The sequence below is a fragment of the Embiotoca jacksoni genome, unplaced genomic scaffold (genome assembly GCF_022577435.1).
Source record: "Embiotoca jacksoni isolate LCO1_2020_lvr unplaced genomic scaffold, fEmbJac1.0.p SCAF_26, whole genome shotgun sequence".
Taxonomy (NCBI): Eukaryota; Metazoa; Chordata; class Actinopteri; family Embiotocidae; genus Embiotoca; species Embiotoca jacksoni.
This window is the reverse complement of record NW_027185377.1, coordinates 2,023,539-2,040,974: the sequence shown is the minus strand read 5'-3', so window position 1 is coordinate 2,040,974 and position 17,436 is coordinate 2,023,539. Positions and strand designations below refer to the sequence as shown.

Genomic DNA, 17,436 nt, shown 5'->3' with positions numbered 1-17,436 from the left:
AAGATCTAATTGATGATGGACCCCCAGTGGCCCTCAGTGGTACTGCACTTTAAGGCACTTTCACATTGTCTTCACTTTTCAGACCCGGAGACTAACGTCCATTTGTGTACACAATCTATGTCATGGCTGACAGGGTCAAACCATCGTTAATGCACTCGTGCTTTCCCTACTGAGAAGAGTCCAAATGCTCTTCTGTATCACATATTCTTTTAAGATCTTATAATAAAAGTCTAATTTGTCACTGCTGACATCAGGTTGGACATTTTTGGCCTTCGACTGCAAAACCTGCAGCAAGAAGACGACAGCCTGCGACAGGAGGAGGTAGAAAGCTTTGGTGTTCTGCCTTTGTAGCCCTCTCTCCGACAATTACCCGTCCTCCCTTCACTACGTGGGCGGCGGCAGGCTTCAAGCTCGGATCCCAAGAACACCATAAAGGTGCCTCTGAACTACAGAAACGACGACGGCGGGTCACTCGCAGCTGACTGTACGAAAAACTGAACGGGGGGGAGGGGGGGGGAGACACCTGCTTGGCGAACGCAAACCGAAACCGATAAAAATCCTAATAAGCCTGCGATTCGCGTCACCTGATGCCGTCTGTCATTTCTCCATCTCCTCCATCCCGCTGAATATTTCACATCCACGTCTGAATCTCTCCTTCTGTCCCTCATGGAACGGAGAGTCCAGGCAGCTCGGGGGGAGAGGGGTGAGAGAGGGGGCGGGGGGGAGTGCTTCCACAGCCACATGTCTCTGCTGACCTCAGCAGCTGTCTCCTCTCCACACCCCCTGCCTTTCTTTTTTTCCCCACCACATCCCCCTGTGCCCCTTCCCCTTCAGTAGCGCCACATCTCGTATGTATTTTTAGAGTAAAACGGTGTTAAGTTTTTTCCCGATCGATGTCTGTTCCTCTGCAGGTGTTGGGAGAGAGAAAATACATTTATCTTAAGCGGTTCAAAAAAAACAACAACTTGAAAACACGATCTCGTCTTTATTGGTGATTTTTTTTCCCTTTTTTTTCTTGATTTAATGACGCCGATTAAACAATGAAAGAGATGAAAACGGTCTGGGATCCAAATGGACCAAATGTGCACGGCTCCATTTTTCTTGTTCCACTGCAGCACCTACACATCTTTGTTTACTGGCTAGAAAAAGCCAGCTGCACTGTTTTACTTACAGTTGATCTCTCTCAACGATGAAATGCAAAAGCAGCAGAGCGCTGAGCACTCGGCACGACCGACCGGAGGCGGCTGGCCATATTTCATATTTGGTTTTTTTTGTCGGCAGTCAGTCGCTCCAGGAAATCGCGATTTTGTGATCCCAGCAATTAACGACAATATTTGCAGGAGCTTGCAAATTTTTTTAAATTCCTGCAAAAAAAAAAAAAATGCATAAAATATTTCTATGATGTGCTGCATGATTATTATCAAAGGAAGTGATTACATATTTATTCCTTTTTTTTTTTTAAATTAAAAAAGAAAAAAAGAATACAATTTTTCTTTCTCAACTTTTGTTTTACGCGAAACGTCCCTTAAAAGCCCCCAAATTACATCGCCGCCGCAAAATCAAACATTATGAATCTGAACCTGTTCTCGAGCCTCTCGGCTGCAGCTCGAACAAATCTGATGCAACGGAAATGAAGCGCGGCAACGCTGCTGTTCGGAAACCTTCTCAAAATGGCAGCAGGTTTCACTTCAACGAGAGGAAACCGTCTTGTTTTGATGCGAAGGAAAAATCCGTCTTCAGAAAGCAACGCTTTCATCCCAGAAACGGGCTGAAATAATCAACGTGGAAAGAATCTGGGCGTCGTGTCGAGTTCTGGGAGAAGCTGCTCAAACAGAAGCAGACAGCGCTTTTTGGTGGGGACTATTTTCAGCTGCGGATTAATGTGCGTGTGCTCCAGCGAGTGTTTGTGACAGCAGGACGGTGTGTGTGTGTGTGTGTGTGTGTGTGTGTGTGTGTGTGTGTGTGTGTGTGTGTGTGTGTTTTCGACGCGAGTTCTCTGCCACAGATATTTCTAAATATATTTCTCATTTAGCGAGTTGTGATTCACCTGAACCTGAAAATGTCCCGCTGACCTGCCGAGTTGATCATTTTTTTGAATAAAGCAGCGTTACAGGACACACAAGGCTGTACGTAAAGGTGAGCGCACGTGGCTGTGTGACCTTTGACCCACACACACACACACACACACACACACACACACACACACGTGTGACCAGTGTGATCTGTCTTTAGACGTGACCTGCTTGTGTTCGTCCGGGCTGGCGAGGCCCGTCGAGCGCTGGCACCTCGTCAACCTGCGCAGATTCATAGCCGAGACAGAGAATGATTTTCTTCCATCCTCATTTACAAAAAATAAATAAATAAATAAGTCATCCGTCTTTCCGCCTCACGATCGATGCCGCTGCCTCGCAATCGATAACATCAGTGTTCCTAATTACTTGTGGAGGAACGCGGCCCCGCGTCTGATTGAGCCGTACGACATTTTCATCTCGGCAGAATTTGTTCTCCTGCTCCACTGCCGGCTGCTAACCTACTTCAGCGCATCATTAGCTCCCACTTCAATCTGTAAACCCTGAGCGGCAAAGAGAGAGAGAGGGGGGGAGGGAGGGAGGGGGGGAGTATCTCTGAGCCTCACGGCGAAGGAGGAAAGTTTCCTCTAAAGCTGGAGCTCGGGCCGGCAGCCAGATCTTCAGACTCTGCAGGGAGCTGCACAACAGCCACGTTTCCCGAGCAAGCTGCCGTACAGGAACACCGAGCTGTGAAGGGTGAACGGCGCACTGCGGCCAAGAGTTTCTCTTATTAGTAAAATGCTGAGACGCTCATCGGTCGTGAAAAAGTGCTGTTATGAACTCTGTGACAGACACGAGGAAATAAATAGATGGATTATAAAAGTGAACAGTATGGACAGTATGATCTCAAGTTTACACATTTGCAGCTCAACTTCCATGTTTCTTCTTATTTTCTGACATATTTTTTTTTTAATCATTTTCAAACATTGACTGGATATAAAAGTGTTCGTAGCTTCCGGGTCTGAAAAATGGTTCCGATGCAGAAGTATCTTCAGCTGCAATACCGCCGAGTGCCACTAGAGGTCGGCTCCAAAAAGCCTCCGGCTCCATAGACTCCCATTCAACTTCTCTCATCAAATACAAAGTCAATAACATTTCTCCACAAGTTCTAGTTATTTTCTTTTTTGAAATGTAAAACAGGTCGATTCACACCTGATCGAGCACCTTCGTCACCCACATTCTCCTTATTTATCTTTTTATTTTCATGCCATGCAATAAAAAAAATCCTGACTATAAAGACGCTAATTTTGACGTATCACTCCGATGTGGATGAAAGTGTGAAGGAAGCGGGTTGTGAAGCCGAAAGCTTTACACACTGTCGTTGGTGAGATTGCTCCGTTCTGCCGGTCCATTGTGGCGGTAATAGGAAACATATCAGAGGGTTTAATCAAAAGACGGCTGAACTGGTGAGAAAGAAGCCGAGTTGAGAGGGAATAATTGAGAGAGAGGAGGAGTCGGGGGCAGCCCAGAGTCACCGAGGAGGATAAAGCCATAAAAACAAGACAAAGAAAGGCAGAGAGGAGCTAATTGATGATGAAAGAGGGAGCTCGGTCCACCTGAGGGAGACGGTGGGAACATGTCGTGGGAATGCGAAGCACTCCTCTCGTTATTTTCCGGGCTACCAGGCAGCTCGTTTCTGTTTTAGCCACGGGGCCCCGAGGCTCAGAAGGACTGCAGAGTTTCCTGCTCCTCACGGTGAAGCTGCAGCACCATCTTCAATAATCTCGTTATGATGGATCTCTTTTTCTCTTTTTTTAAATGCACAAATGCGTCCAGAATGTCAAACAATTGTGCTTTATTTAATATAACAAGGTGAGTGGATGGGCCTGTTGAACACAAAGCTTCTCTATGAAGTGACTGTTGACATTTATTGTTGGGAAGTCAATTAAACGACCACAAAGACGCACGAGATGTTTGTTTTTTTTCACGTCTGTGGTGACAATATTTCCCAAATTTTTGGAAGCGTTTGAAACATAAAAGTCTTTGAAAAAGTTGCTGAAAAAAAGTCTTAATGTGAAGCAGGTCTAATGTTTATCATGTTCTCGACACGAAGCACAGCTGAAACTGAATTAGTTTAAAGTATGAGGGAGAGCGAGTCTGAGCTGACGCATGAATACGGTGAAATTATGAATAAAATGTGACAACGGTGCATCATCTTGAAAACAACTTGTTTTTAACAGTTTATTTTTTAGAGTGTATGAGCAGATTTCTGCTCCAAATTTCATACCAATCCATCCATTAGTTGTTGAGATGTTTCAGTGAGGACCAAAGCGGAGGACCGACCACCAGTCATACAACCACGTCTGTTTCTGTATTATTATATTGAGTTGTATTGCTCGTATTAATGTGCATACAGCATGTGGAAAACACGACAATCTATAACATCAGTTTAGATATCAAACGTAAACCCAGATATGAAAATGATCAGCCAGCAAACAAAGAACCAAACATGTTCTGGATAAAAGGGCAAAGGAGGGATTATTTTTCTACCTGAATGAAAACCTAATAAAACCAAGAGACACAGAGAGGAAACATGGCGGATAAATTACAGAAAAAGGAAACGAGCTCTGCGTGTGGAACATTCGGTCGTGTGCTGAAGACGAGACAGTGAAGGATCCCTCCGGCTCTTTCCTAACGTACTTACAGCACATATACAAAACACAGATACCAGACACGGAGGGGGGAAATGGGAAAGTAAGAAAATGAGCGGAGGAAATGAGAGATACATGGACGGAGGTGGAGGTGGAGGTGGAGGGAGGTTGAAGTCATTTCGTAGCAGGAAATGATGGAGCGTAACAGAGAACATGGGAGGACGGGGTAATAAAAAGGAGAAGCACCAGCTGGTCGTCAGGACGGAATCTGATCAAAATTACGACTTTGGAAATAAAGACGGTGTCTTTTCCTGATGAGTTGACCTCCATCAACCTGCAACAACTGCACCAGCGGGCAAGTTAACGCTGACCGAGCGGAAACCCGTTATGACCTCATGACCATTTTGGAAGTCAGCATTTTTTTTTTTGCCAGAAGTGACCATATTTGGACGAACTCAGGAGAAGGACGCTATGTCCCGCCCACCTATACTGGGAAACTGGCGCCCGAGGGATGTCAATCAAACCAGACACACCCCCCTAAAACATAGCTCTCTCTGAGGCCTGATGTCTGATTAATGACGACTGTGGATTTTGTTTTTCTTTGTAATTTCACTATTTTCACTTTTAAGCTGTTTCTTGTTTTATTCAGGACAGTCGAGGCTATCCAAACACCAAGAGATGTATTTATATTTGATAATACTGAGGGATTTTGTATATTAGCCTTTATATCAAGGAAAACAACAATTCCATCAAGAAAAAAATAACATTTCATCTCGTAACGATAACGATTATTAAATTTAATGCAACTTTAAAGTCTGTTATCTCTGCAACGCTTCGTTATACAGACGAGGCGTGGACATTTCTGGAAAGCACAAGTCGTGCAGTTTCATAAAATATCTGCATCTCTCTGATTAATACACGCTGCGCAAATTACCTGAGAAGAAGCGGTGGGAATTTAGACGCAATTTGCGTCCGTCGGGTTAAATTGTCGTCCACGTGAAGGTCTTCACAGAAAACTATTATTATTTAAATGTTTTTAGCTTGATGTTAATGAGTGAGATCCAAACAACCCGAGGAGAGGAGACAAAGGGAAGAAGGAGAAAAGATAAGCCGACAGCGGAGATGACGGGTCAGCTGTGATGGAGGCCGGAAGAAAAACAGAGAGAGAGCAGAACAGGGTGGAGGTGAAAGAGTGGCGAGAAAAAGGTGGCGGAGAGACGGAGATTAAACTGCATGAACACGGCCGACACGAGGAGAGCCAGCAGGCGCAACAATTAGGGAGTCGGAGGAGAGGGAGGAGAGAGAGGAGAGGGAGGAGAAGAAGGAGAGGGAGGAGAGGGAGAGAGAGGAGAGGGAGAGAGAGAGGAGAGGGAGGAGAGAGAGGAGAGGGAGGAGAAGAAGGAGAGGGAGGAGAGGGAGAGAGAGGAGAGGGAGAGAGAGAGGAGAGGGAGGAGAGAGAGGAGAGGGAGGAGAAGAAGGAGAGGGAGGAGAGGGAGAGAGAGAGGAGAGAGAGGAGAGAGAGGAGAAGAAGGAGAGGGAGGAGAGGGAGAGAGAGAGGAGAGAGAGGAGAGAGAGGAGAGAGAGGAGAAGAAGGAGAGGTTTTGGGGCTGCGGGGTAAGAAAGAATAGAGAGAGAGTGAGAATAAAGGAGAAGGCCTGATTAAAAAGGCGTAAATAAAACAGCTAATGCAGGACTCGTTGTGTCTCCGTGTCCTCTCGCTGGCGGCCATGCGGCCGCAGCACGGACGCCGTCTGCCCTGAACAACGACCTCAGCTTTTCATTTCAGAGTGCCTTCCCGTCATTCTCTCCCTCGTGCATTATAAATTTCCCGCATTACAACTTGTTGACTGGCCCCCGCGGGCGTATCGACGGACCACTCTGGCAGACCAAACTCTATCAGCGCCATCATCATTAGGAGACAGTCAACCCGGTGAGGCTGGCGGTCTGAACCTCGTCTGACGGGCTGCACCGTATATCGCAACCGAGCTCAACCGGTTTAGACTAATAGGCTAATCTAATGCTGCATAAATCATGCACAGATTACCCCCCCTCCCCCACCACTACCACCACCCCTCCAGCGTCTTGTTCCCCATCGTCTCCGGATCACACAACAATGAGTCTTCCAGCGCCGCGCCGTAGCCGGAGCGTAACCAGGAAGTGGCGGGCCCAGGCAGGCCTCTGATTGGAGGCCTCCAGAGATCAGGCCGACGCCAGCTGGCAGCGAGCGCGGCCCAGACAGCCAGGCTCGGTGCACAGATATGAGGGACAATACAGGGCTGGCACACGCCGCCTCGCTCTCATTTGGGGATGTGTGTGTGTGTGTGTGTGTGTGTGTGTGTGTGTGTGTGTGTGTGTGTGTGTGTGTGTGTGTGTGTGTGTGTGTGTGTGTGTGTGTGTGTGTGTGTGCTATTTTCGACTTGAGAATAGCTTACTTTGAGCAGATCTTTGGGAAAATCTTGGCCGTCGTTCAGTCCTTCCAGGTTGCCAACGAACTGCGTGCATGACATCCTCTTCCCAATGTTCTGGGAGAAGAGTAGAAAACTAATTTGAATATTAATTCACTCACACACACACACACACACACACACACACACACACACACACACACACACACACACACACTCCTCCTGCTCTGTATTTAACACACACACTTCCCGAAGTCCGTCTATGCTGCTCATGGCGACTTGAAACAGCCTGAAATGTCGTTTACTGTTGAATCGATGAACTCCAATAATAGTCTCTATTTTTTTAAAGCACAATGAATTATGAGCTAAACATACTTAAAATTTTAATCATCCAAAAAGAAGCAGATGATGATGATGATTAATAATAAATACTGTCGCTGGAGAATCGCAGTGGAAATGTTTTTATGTGTTTGGACAGAAAAGCTGGTGACGATGATGATGATGATGATGAAGATGATGAATCTTTTAATGCTACTTATGTTTAAATAACATTTCAGAAGTTTGGCTTCTACAGATTTCCTTTTAGTATCAGGATTAAACACTTGAAATATAAATGAACTTAAAATGTTAGAGTAAGAACTATTTTCAAGTTTGTTTTTGAAACAAGTGAAGACATTAAGGAAAAGATTTTTACAGATTTTCAGGAATTCAAACTGACATGCAACAATTATTTTGTTAAAAAAACATTTATATCTCTAAAATTAAGTTATAAAACATGTTTTTAATGTCTGCACTCTGTTTCAGGCCCCTTATCTCCAATTTTCAAATTATACTCAGTTAAATTATTTCACTACTCAACAATAATTACAGTTTCAACAGTTTTCCTAATCAAGTTATCATTGAAATGTAAAAAAAAAAGAAAAGAATATTTTCGTCTTTTCTTGGTTTTTATATCATATGTACCATAAATCTTTAAAAAGTGACAGCCCGTCTCTCGTCATAATATTCACGACGAGCAGCGCACCGATGGCAACGGACACAAAAAAAAAAGGTCAAATTTAAATCTGTTAAAAGACGCTGAAACTTTCCCTGTAAGAGCTGATCCTCAATCCCGTCACTCCGATAGCCACTTTAATTAATCATTCATCCACTGAGCTGCGCTATCACAGGGAAGAGCAGCCAGTGGCCCAGATTTGCATAGGAAAGCTCCGAGTGCAGCAGCGAGCAGATTAATGGCGGCTGGAAAGAACCTGCAGATCCACATCAGCTGGAGATCCGTCTTATATTCCCAAAACTGAACCGTTAATCAAAAAAAAAAAAAAAGGGGCCTTTGATGTGAGTTCTTAAAAAACTTCTCTTTTTCTTTTGTTTATCGTCAGTGAGCGCTCTCGATGTACAGCAGCTCCTCTTCTTACACGTCCACACACACACGCCAACACACGCCAACACACGCCAACACACGCCAACACACGCCTACTTACCTGACCGTGTAGATCGGTGTTGAGCAGCATCAGCGCGCAGGTGAGCGTGTGAACTGCATCTAGAGTGGAAAACAGCGTCAGCGCTCTCTGCAAAATGACTCATCCTCACTTTAGCCACTTAGTTTTGCTTTTCAATTTGCATATACTGTACCTAACTGCATGGTGATACTGTATGAAATAAAAAAAAATAAAAAAAATAAAAGCATGTTTACTTTTTGTGATTCTAACGTAAAGAATGGTGTTTTATTTAAATAATCTGTATGATAGCTTTTACTGGCCGTGCGCTACGGTCATAACATATCAGATTAAGAAAACTATTAAAATATGTTGATATGTGGGGGGTGGTAAATCTTCCATTGCTGCCAGTGAGAACACCTCCCTCCAGCCCCGCCCTTACCCTCTGATGGGATGACTTTCGTGTTGCAGTCCATGTAACGCCTTGAAAAGTGTGACAGCACCCTCTCCCTCTCCTGAGTCTCCCCCATCAGGGCGAACTGCCTGAGGAAGGTCCTGCGGCACAAACACAGAGCCAGCAGACGGTTACCAAACAGCAAAACTGGTCACAGATTTAGAGATGACCTGTTTTAAAATGTTAGGAGGATTACAGTGCATATATATATATACATATATATATATATGTATATATATATATATATATATATACATCCAGTCTCACATTAGTAGTATTTAATTCAATTTTAATTCAATTTTATTTATATAGCGCCAAATCACAACACAGGTTATTTCACGGCACTTAACACATTAAAGTCCTTACAGCAATATACAGAGAATACCAAGAATTCAACAATTCCCACATAAGCGAGGAGGGAAAAACTCCTCTTTAAGGGAGAAAAACCTCCGACAGAGGGAAGGAAAAACTCCCTTTTAACAGGAAGAAACCTCCAACAGAAGGAAGGAAAAACTGCAGATCTAAAAACACAGTCAGTTGTTGCTCAAAATAAATATCAATATAAATGCTGTTCCAACAATACGAGGTGAGCAGATTTTTTTTTTTTTAAATAAATACATCAGAATAAAACAAATTAATTGTGAACCTAAATCTGAATAAATTCAAAGAATACAATTTGAAACATCTGTTAGAGAATAAACACAAAAATACACTGAATGCTTATAATTACTTCCTAAAGATACAGTTATAACTGTCGTCATTTCAAATGCAATGCCATAGCTGTCCTCTAGAGGGCAGTGTACACCAGCAGAGAGCATCCACTCCTGCCTGTCAGTATTGAGACATCAAAAGTGGCGGTTTTCCTTCAAATTTAGGCCAATTCAAAGTCACCATGACACAGAGGAAAGGACTTTACATGTTTTTAATCCAAACAATTTATGGCTTGTGCTAAAAATAGCTTGCAGGGAACTTCACTGTCTGCTTCTGTCTACTGTGTTTTCTTACCGCAGTGCTTGGTCGAGAACGAGACCTGTAAAATTGAAGAAACTCAGATACTCCTCTGCAACCATGCGGCTGAAGTCATTACTGCAGACAAACAAACAAATATAAAACAACGTTTTAAGTGGGGATGTGAAAACAGAAAATCAACATAGGAGGGAGATGAAAAACAAAGAAACTAAAGAGACCATTAAAGCATTAAAATGTCCAAATGATGTCTTCGCCAGCTCAGTGAATGGCCTCAGTTTGGGCTGTCAGGCAGTCAGTCAGTGTGTACTGGTGCGCTCAGCTTGAGATGCAGACCGGAGGCCAAAAAAAATAAATAAATATATATATATAGAGAAGAGGGAGAAAGGGGGGAGATTCTCAGGGTGCATCTGTCAAAAAGTGAGGAAACTCTTTAATCCCAAATTCTTTCTCATCAGCGCGACAGACTGACGGGCTGATCGAGCAGAGGAAGAATGCAGATCCGCTAAAAAACACGGCGCTTTGTCGGCAGAATGTAAAAAGGAAGTACAGTAAAACGTGCAGAATGTGTGCGCCGCTCGATTAGCATTCATTAAATAAACATAAGATGCAGCAGAAAGGAGCCGTTTCCAACAACATGCAAATCACAGCACAGTTGGAAATCACACACTGCACTTCAGTGCATACTTATGAGCAGCAGCGGGACTTCCTGATTGATGGTAGACGTGGTAGTAGTTGTTAACGGCATGTATTACATGTGTAAGCCATTATTTGCGGCTTGGTGCATTGAAGAGTATGACGTCATCACAAGGTTGTTGTGCACATATCGGCTCTTACTCAGCGCTCTCAGAGTTAGCGGCGATTGCTAACAAGTTTAGCGACAGGTGGTTGCTATGGCTGGTTGCTAAATCGTTGAGTGCGGTTGCTATGGGGAGGCAACTGTCTGTGTTTAGAGGGTGGTAAATATGGTTTTCCATGTAGTCGCTAAGGTGTTCCAAAGTGTTGCTACGGTGTTTCTAGGGTTGCTGCAGTGGTTGCTATGCAGCTCTGGGAGGTTGCTAAGCCTCGTTTTTTGTTTTGTTTTTGCGAGTGAGTTGGTGCCAGTGTCCTCAGGGTGATGTCCGGGTGTTGGTAGGCGGTCGTCGGGGTGTTCAGGATTGGCAACGAGAGAAAGCAACAGAATATATTATATAATGTGCAGGAGTATGAATACAATATGTGCACTTTAACCCAAAACTTCTCAGAACTTTACTTTTGGGATTTCCAGACACTAAGACTTCCCCCCACATCACAAGGCCCGACGAGCAGCTCACTTTTTGCTGAGGTGGCGCGCCACGTCCGACTTCCTGAATCCGTCCAAGTTGAAGAGACGTTTGGCGAGGCGCTTGGCGGCCGCCACGTCTGCGCGGTGGCTGCCGTTGGTGAGGGTTTCGCTGCTGCCCAGACCCAGACGGTCGCTGAGGTCCTGGTCCAGCTCGGAGTCTGTCGCCAGGCGGGCCTTCTCCCTGCTGAGAGTTGGGGGGGTCAGAGGTTGAAGACACAGCAGAGAGAAAGTGTGGATTAGAATCAGGTGCTGAGAAACAGATGGACAGAAAGAGGTAATATATGTAAAGGAAGGGAGAGACAGGAAATGAAAGACTTTAGGAGACAAAGAGGAGAAACTGACAGAAACTGGTAAATAATTTAAAAAAGAACGGTGAAAAAAAAGAGCATAGAAGGAGGACAAAAATGAATAATAGTGATATAAAACCTCCAGAATATCAATTATTCAATAATACTAACATCTGATTTTGTGCTTAAATTATAAGATCCCAGCTGTTATTAATGAAGTCAAGAATACCAAAATACATAAAGGGGAAATGAAAACATGAAAAGAAAGGTAAGTATCTGTTAAACAGAATTAAAAAACATGATGAATGGTGAGAGGATGGAAGGATAATGTGAGAGGACAGAAATGAATGAGTGTCAATATAAACAGAGCAGATTTAATTTTATATTCAAACATAACACGCGGTGTGATTATCAAACAGCTGCGTTCAAAAATCTCCTCTTTTGCTGGCTTCTTTGCTTTTTTCCGTTATCGCTTCCCTAATTAAGCCCCTTCAGAGCATCAGGCAGTTCAGAAGAGCAAACCTTATTACATCTGAATTATTCCGTGATAATAACTTAAGCATGTTATGTCACGCTAAGATAAAAAAAAAAAAAAAAAGAAAAAGAAGAAGAGGACTCATTTCCAGCTTCTGCTAAAAGTAAGGACGACAGAAACGAGGTCTCCCGAGTTCATTCACTAAAAAAAATCCAACATGACGGTGACTCTTTTTTTTTTTTTTGGGCGTCGAGAGCCGTGCGACTCATTTTGGTCGCAGAAAAAATAACAATGAACGGTCCGGCAGCCCAGAATCCAAAAAGCCACAAACACTTCCTGAAGGAGGCGAGCTCTCATTTTGGATTTTTATTCTCGACATGAGGAGCGAGCCAAGAAAAAAAAAAAACACCACAGTCCCACGGCTTTGCTTCTCCCTTTCTCACATCTACATCACACAGCACATGAGTCAACACAAATCACAGCAGAGAAAACAGTCTTTAATAACACAAGCTCGCTGGTAAAGAAAGCCACGAGGGGTCAAAAGGTCAGCGGCGGCTTCACAGAGTACACAGAGGATCAAGACAAAGAGTCAACAGCCAGGTAGTATAGAGCTTAGCGTGTTGGCATGCTCACGATTGCTAATTTGCAGTGAACACAGAAGAGCTGCAGCTGAAGGAGATTTCATTATTTATTTAAGACATTTAGGCATCAATCAAAGAATTGGACAAATGACGCTGGTGCCAAAGAATAAAAGTTAAAAGATCACTAAAGGTTATCCTGCGGGGAAATAAAGTACATTTCAGAGGAATATATTTAATAGCTGCTAAGAAATTCTTAAAAAGGGGTTCATCCTCTGAGGAACATGTACGTCTAGATCTAAAGATCTCTGCAAATACAAACGATAGTTGTTGAGAAATGTTGATAAAAAGGCATTTTTAAACTTAAAAAAGGAGCTACAGGAAAGGGATCATCATCTGGAAGCAAAGGTCATGTCTTCAAATTGCCAAAATCTGATTTATAATCTGGGAACCATGAACGTCTGTACAAGGTTTGGTGCCAGACCATTGACTAGATATTGACAGATAGATGTTGGGATACTTTTAACTGAAGAATGTAAACACTCGGTCGTCCTAGAATAAAGGAAAAAGTGCAGGAATCAGGGTTTATCCTCTGGGGAACATGCAGGTTTGGGGAATATTCACAGCAATCCAAACAAGAGCTGATGCAAAATGTCCCTCTGGACTAATGAACGAAGACACCGCCGTCCCGTCAGCATGCGGAACAAACAGCTCGGTGAGGACATGTTAACACGGAGGCCTTTGGGTTCAGTGGTAAACTGGATGAACACTTTTCCTTCTGGATAATAATAATAATAATAATAATAATAATAATAATAATAATAATTAAAAAAAGCTCTTCAAATCCTCATATTGTCCACAACATGCCCGACAGGTGAGACGGGTTCCTGGCTGGGTGACATACCTGTGGCAGGACCGCCTACTAGTCAAACACTTCTCCTCCCCGGCTGCAGATGAATCCCGACAGCAGAAGACCGCCGGCATCGCCTGAACGTCGCCCCGCCGGCAGCTGCCGAACCCTCTCCTCCCTCTCGCCTCGTAACCCGAACGCATCGCCGTACGGTCCCCGAACGCACCGCGGAGAAACACCTGTAGTCGCTCCAGAGAGGCCGGCAGAGTTCGACGCTTTCCAGATCCTTCATGGGTTCCACTCTTTTCACTTTTCCTCCACTTTCTTTCTCTCTCTCCGGGTGTTTGCTGTCATTTGATCTTCACAGCGAGCTTCCTTCTCCCCCACCTCCTCCTTCTCCCCCACCTCCTCCCTCACAAAGTAAAAAAAAAAAGAGCTGTTTGTCCAGCAATGCCTCTCCTTCTCTATCTTTTCCAGTCAGTCTGTTTGCTGTTGTTTCTCGTCCCTCTTTTCACTCCTCCCCCTACCTCCCTCCCTCCCTTTCCCTCCCTCCCTTTCCCTCCCTCCTTTTCCCTCCCTGCTCCACTGTGTAAACTCTCAGTCCCGTGCTGACCTTGGATTCGAAGCATGGCATGAGACTTGGCTCGTCTCTTGCCTGAAAGTCTCCCTCCCTCCTCCTGCCCTCCATTCATTCCTCTCTCTCTCTCTCTCTGGATCTCTTATTACACCGAGTCAGCGTGTCCATCCTTTGGGCGTTGTACGAATTCTAGTCCACCTTGTTTCTGTTCTGAGCTTTCTTTTTTTTACACACCGACAAAGCTACGAGGTGTCGGGTTTAAACTGGATCTCCACTGGGTGTTTCCCCTTCGAGCCCTGAACGCCCCGAGGCAAAAGAAGAGTTTTCAACGTCTGTGGAGCTTTGTTTACTAAGCACACGCTTCATCTGGGCCTGCAGGACCGTTCATAATGTAGATCTGTAGTTCGGGGCGCCGCCACCTGTTGGCGTCGTCTCATCGAGGAGCTTTCGCACAATGGCGAGAGGTCCTGAGAGAATTCCCTCTGCTTTAACGGAGGTCCGCGTATAATTGAGCCCTTTTTTTCTCAGTCCACCGGGCAGCTCGGCAACAATGAGCCACTGTGTTGTGGTAAGAGGCCGTCTGAAAAGGGTGATGTGAGGAGGGGGGAGGAGGAGGAGGAGGAGGAAGAGGAGGAGGAGGAGGAGGAGGAGGAAGAGGAGGGCGAGGGGAGTGAAATTCCAACTTTTATCAAAAGTACAGGCTGTTGGAGATATTTGCCTCCTCGTCTCTCTTCAGGGCGGTTCGTAAAAAAAGTGCAATAAGATCAGCGGCAGGCGAACGTTCACCTTCACGGTTCGTTTTACTGGAGTTTCTAGCCAAGAAAAATCCGAGCCAAAAACTAAACGGCCAGTTCACGTTTATGTAAAAGGTTTTTCAAAATTTCAACATGAATCAGCTGAAACTCGAGACTGGATTCCTTTCTTGGACACACACACACACTACACACACACACACACACACACACACACACACACACACACACACACACACACTACACACACACACACACTACACACACACACACACACACACACACACACACACACACACACACACACACACACACACACACACACACACACACACACAGTGCTGCTCACTTTTATCAAAACAGCACCTGGCAGTGTGATTGTTGTTCTCTCCTGCCATCTAGTGGCCACGGCGGCGTCGGTGCAGTCGCTCCACCTCTGCAGTGCTGTCACACTAAGTTAGGGTGACATTCAGGGAGCCGGGCCACCTCACAAACACACACAAACACCACACGCACACACACACCGCCGCACAAAAACACTCAGCTGCAGGAGGAGAGAGATTTGTGACACGGTTCGTCTGTCACTCGTCTTTTGCAGGCAGGTTTTTATTTCTGCTGGCGGAGGGATGTCACAGAGACGAAGGATTTCAGGGAGGAAGTAAAGTAAAGAATTGTTGCAGGTGGGAGTCTGTGGAGAGGCGAAATTAAGTCTGCGGGACTCCAACTGTCAAGGTGAGTCCCCTCAGTGCTGCAGCAGCCATCTGCCTCTGTGTAACATGCCTACAGTGCGCACACACACACACACACACACACACACACACACACACACACACACACACACACACACACACACACACACACACACACACACTGGCAGACAGCAGAGGGACCACAGGCGGCCTTCTAACGACCTTCACTCGGCTGCTCGGCTCCAGAATAGCACTGCAGCACCGCTCTGCACAAGGAGAACGACGCAGACGGAGACCATCGCTCGTCTGGAGTCTGACAGACGTCCATTAGCGGAGCTCTGACCTCCGAGAGGAGACGATCACAACGACATTAATACTGAATTAACATCAGAAACTTGACATTTGTAACTGCTTATCAACAGTTTACGTAAAAGATTCCCACGAGACGGGTTTTACTGAGCTGATGATGACAATATTCAACTGAAAGCTTGGCAGAATAATTAGATGGATAACTGAGTGACTTTGTCTTCATTCAACACTCAAAACCTGAACTCGCCTGCGTTATTCAGCTGTCAACACTGCATCACTTCCTAAAAACAGAACATTTAAAAGTCTGGACAGCAAACAAACCGCTTGAAATCAGATCCAAAAACCACATCTGGAGGTTTGAAATGTGATTCCCAATCAGATTTCTAGTCTCAGTCTGGACGCTCTGCCGGCTCAGATCGGATTTCCTTGCGTCACACAATGATGATGTCACTTCCAGAGAGACGGAGAGAGTAGCGTCTAGACCTGTCAGAGATTGAAGGTTTTTGGTGTCACAGAGTGCTAAAAAAAAGATCAACAGTCCCCGGACGGACGCACAAATGAATTGTCTGCTGCCACCAGCGTAGCTGCACGTACGCCGTTACCGCAGCAACCAACGCAGACAAGTCGGTGATGTGTGGAAACGCCAAATCTGATCCGCTCACTTGCAAAATAACAGCCGCGATAGAGAACACAAAACGCCCAGAAGTATGTGGACGCCCAGAGAGTACGTGAACGGAAAGAAGTTTGTCTTCTTTTTTTATTTTGCGTTATTTATTGAGCGTGCAGGAATGATTTCGTGTTATTGATAGCGCTCTGACACCTACTGACGGCGTGTGTTTAATTAAACCCCGTATGAGCGTTAAACCACAAGCATTAACGCTCCATTAACGCGCGCCCTCCTCTCCTCTGGTTTTAGGCTGCCCGCCAGGTTTTATTTGGATCCCGGCGATGCTCCGGGGATTTTCTGCCTTTCAGCCACAAGAGCATTAGAAGAGCTCCGGCACTGATGTTGGCCGATAACACAGCGAGGTCAGGACTCTGTGCGGCCGGTCAAGTTCTGGGACGAGCGTTTCTGCAGGGACACGGCTCAGTTTATCTAAACTGGAATGAACTACAACACTTTTACCTCAAATATCACGCTATGTTGTAGCACTAATATATAAACAGGAAATAAGGGCCCAAATCAACTAAAAAACACAGACCGAGACCAAAAGCACAACCCGGTCTACATACTTTTGGTTATATCGTGTATTTTAATACAGCCTTGTGTTACAAACTAGGGAATAAAGACTTTACTGTATTTTGTTTTAAACACGACAAAAAGCTGAGATGAAACAGCTTCTGTAAAAGCGGTTGATGCCGGAAATAATGATGACGCTGAATGTAAAGAAGCTCTGATCAATATTTTTATGATAACTGTAGAAAGTGGAAGGTGTCGTTCTGCCGTTCGCCTCAGCTCCACCGAGCTTTTCTTTTTATTTTAGCAACTTTCAGCTCATTGTTTCGGTTCCTGCGGCCCATCTCGTTCGCTCTAGTCCCTCCAGACGGCGACAGCTTGACTCCGCTGTGCACAAACAGCAGACGGCAAGTAGCAGGTAAAAGATGTTTTTCCCTCAGGATGTGGAGGAGACCAAAGCGTAGTGATTAAAAAAACAAAAAAAATCACTCTTTTTG

The 17,436-nt window shown here is 45.0% G+C and overlaps 1 protein-coding gene across 5 annotated transcripts in view; it reads right to left on the bottom strand.

Annotated features, from left to right (window-relative positions):
• LOC138204648 (PH and SEC7 domain-containing protein 1-like) overlaps positions 1-17,436 on the bottom strand; it is a 52,381-nt gene that overhangs the window by 19,236 nt on the left and 15,709 nt on the right. For 2 of the 5 annotated variants that reach the window (XM_069160020.1, XM_069160019.1), the window contains exons 6-10: positions 11,235-11,429; positions 9,961-10,041; positions 8,944-9,056; positions 8,547-8,605; positions 7,093-7,182 (exon numbers count right to left, since the gene is read on the bottom strand). In XM_069160020.1, coding sequence (XP_069016121.1) covers positions 7,093-7,182; positions 8,547-8,605; positions 8,944-9,056; positions 9,961-10,041; positions 11,235-11,429 — 538 coding nt within the window. Of the gene's footprint in view, positions 1-7,092; positions 7,183-8,546; positions 8,606-8,697; positions 8,715-8,943; positions 9,057-9,960; positions 10,042-11,234; positions 11,430-13,489; positions 13,838-17,436 lie in introns of those variants that run through there. The other 3 variants (XM_069160022.1, XM_069160021.1, XM_069160024.1) reach the window with 3 other exon arrangements.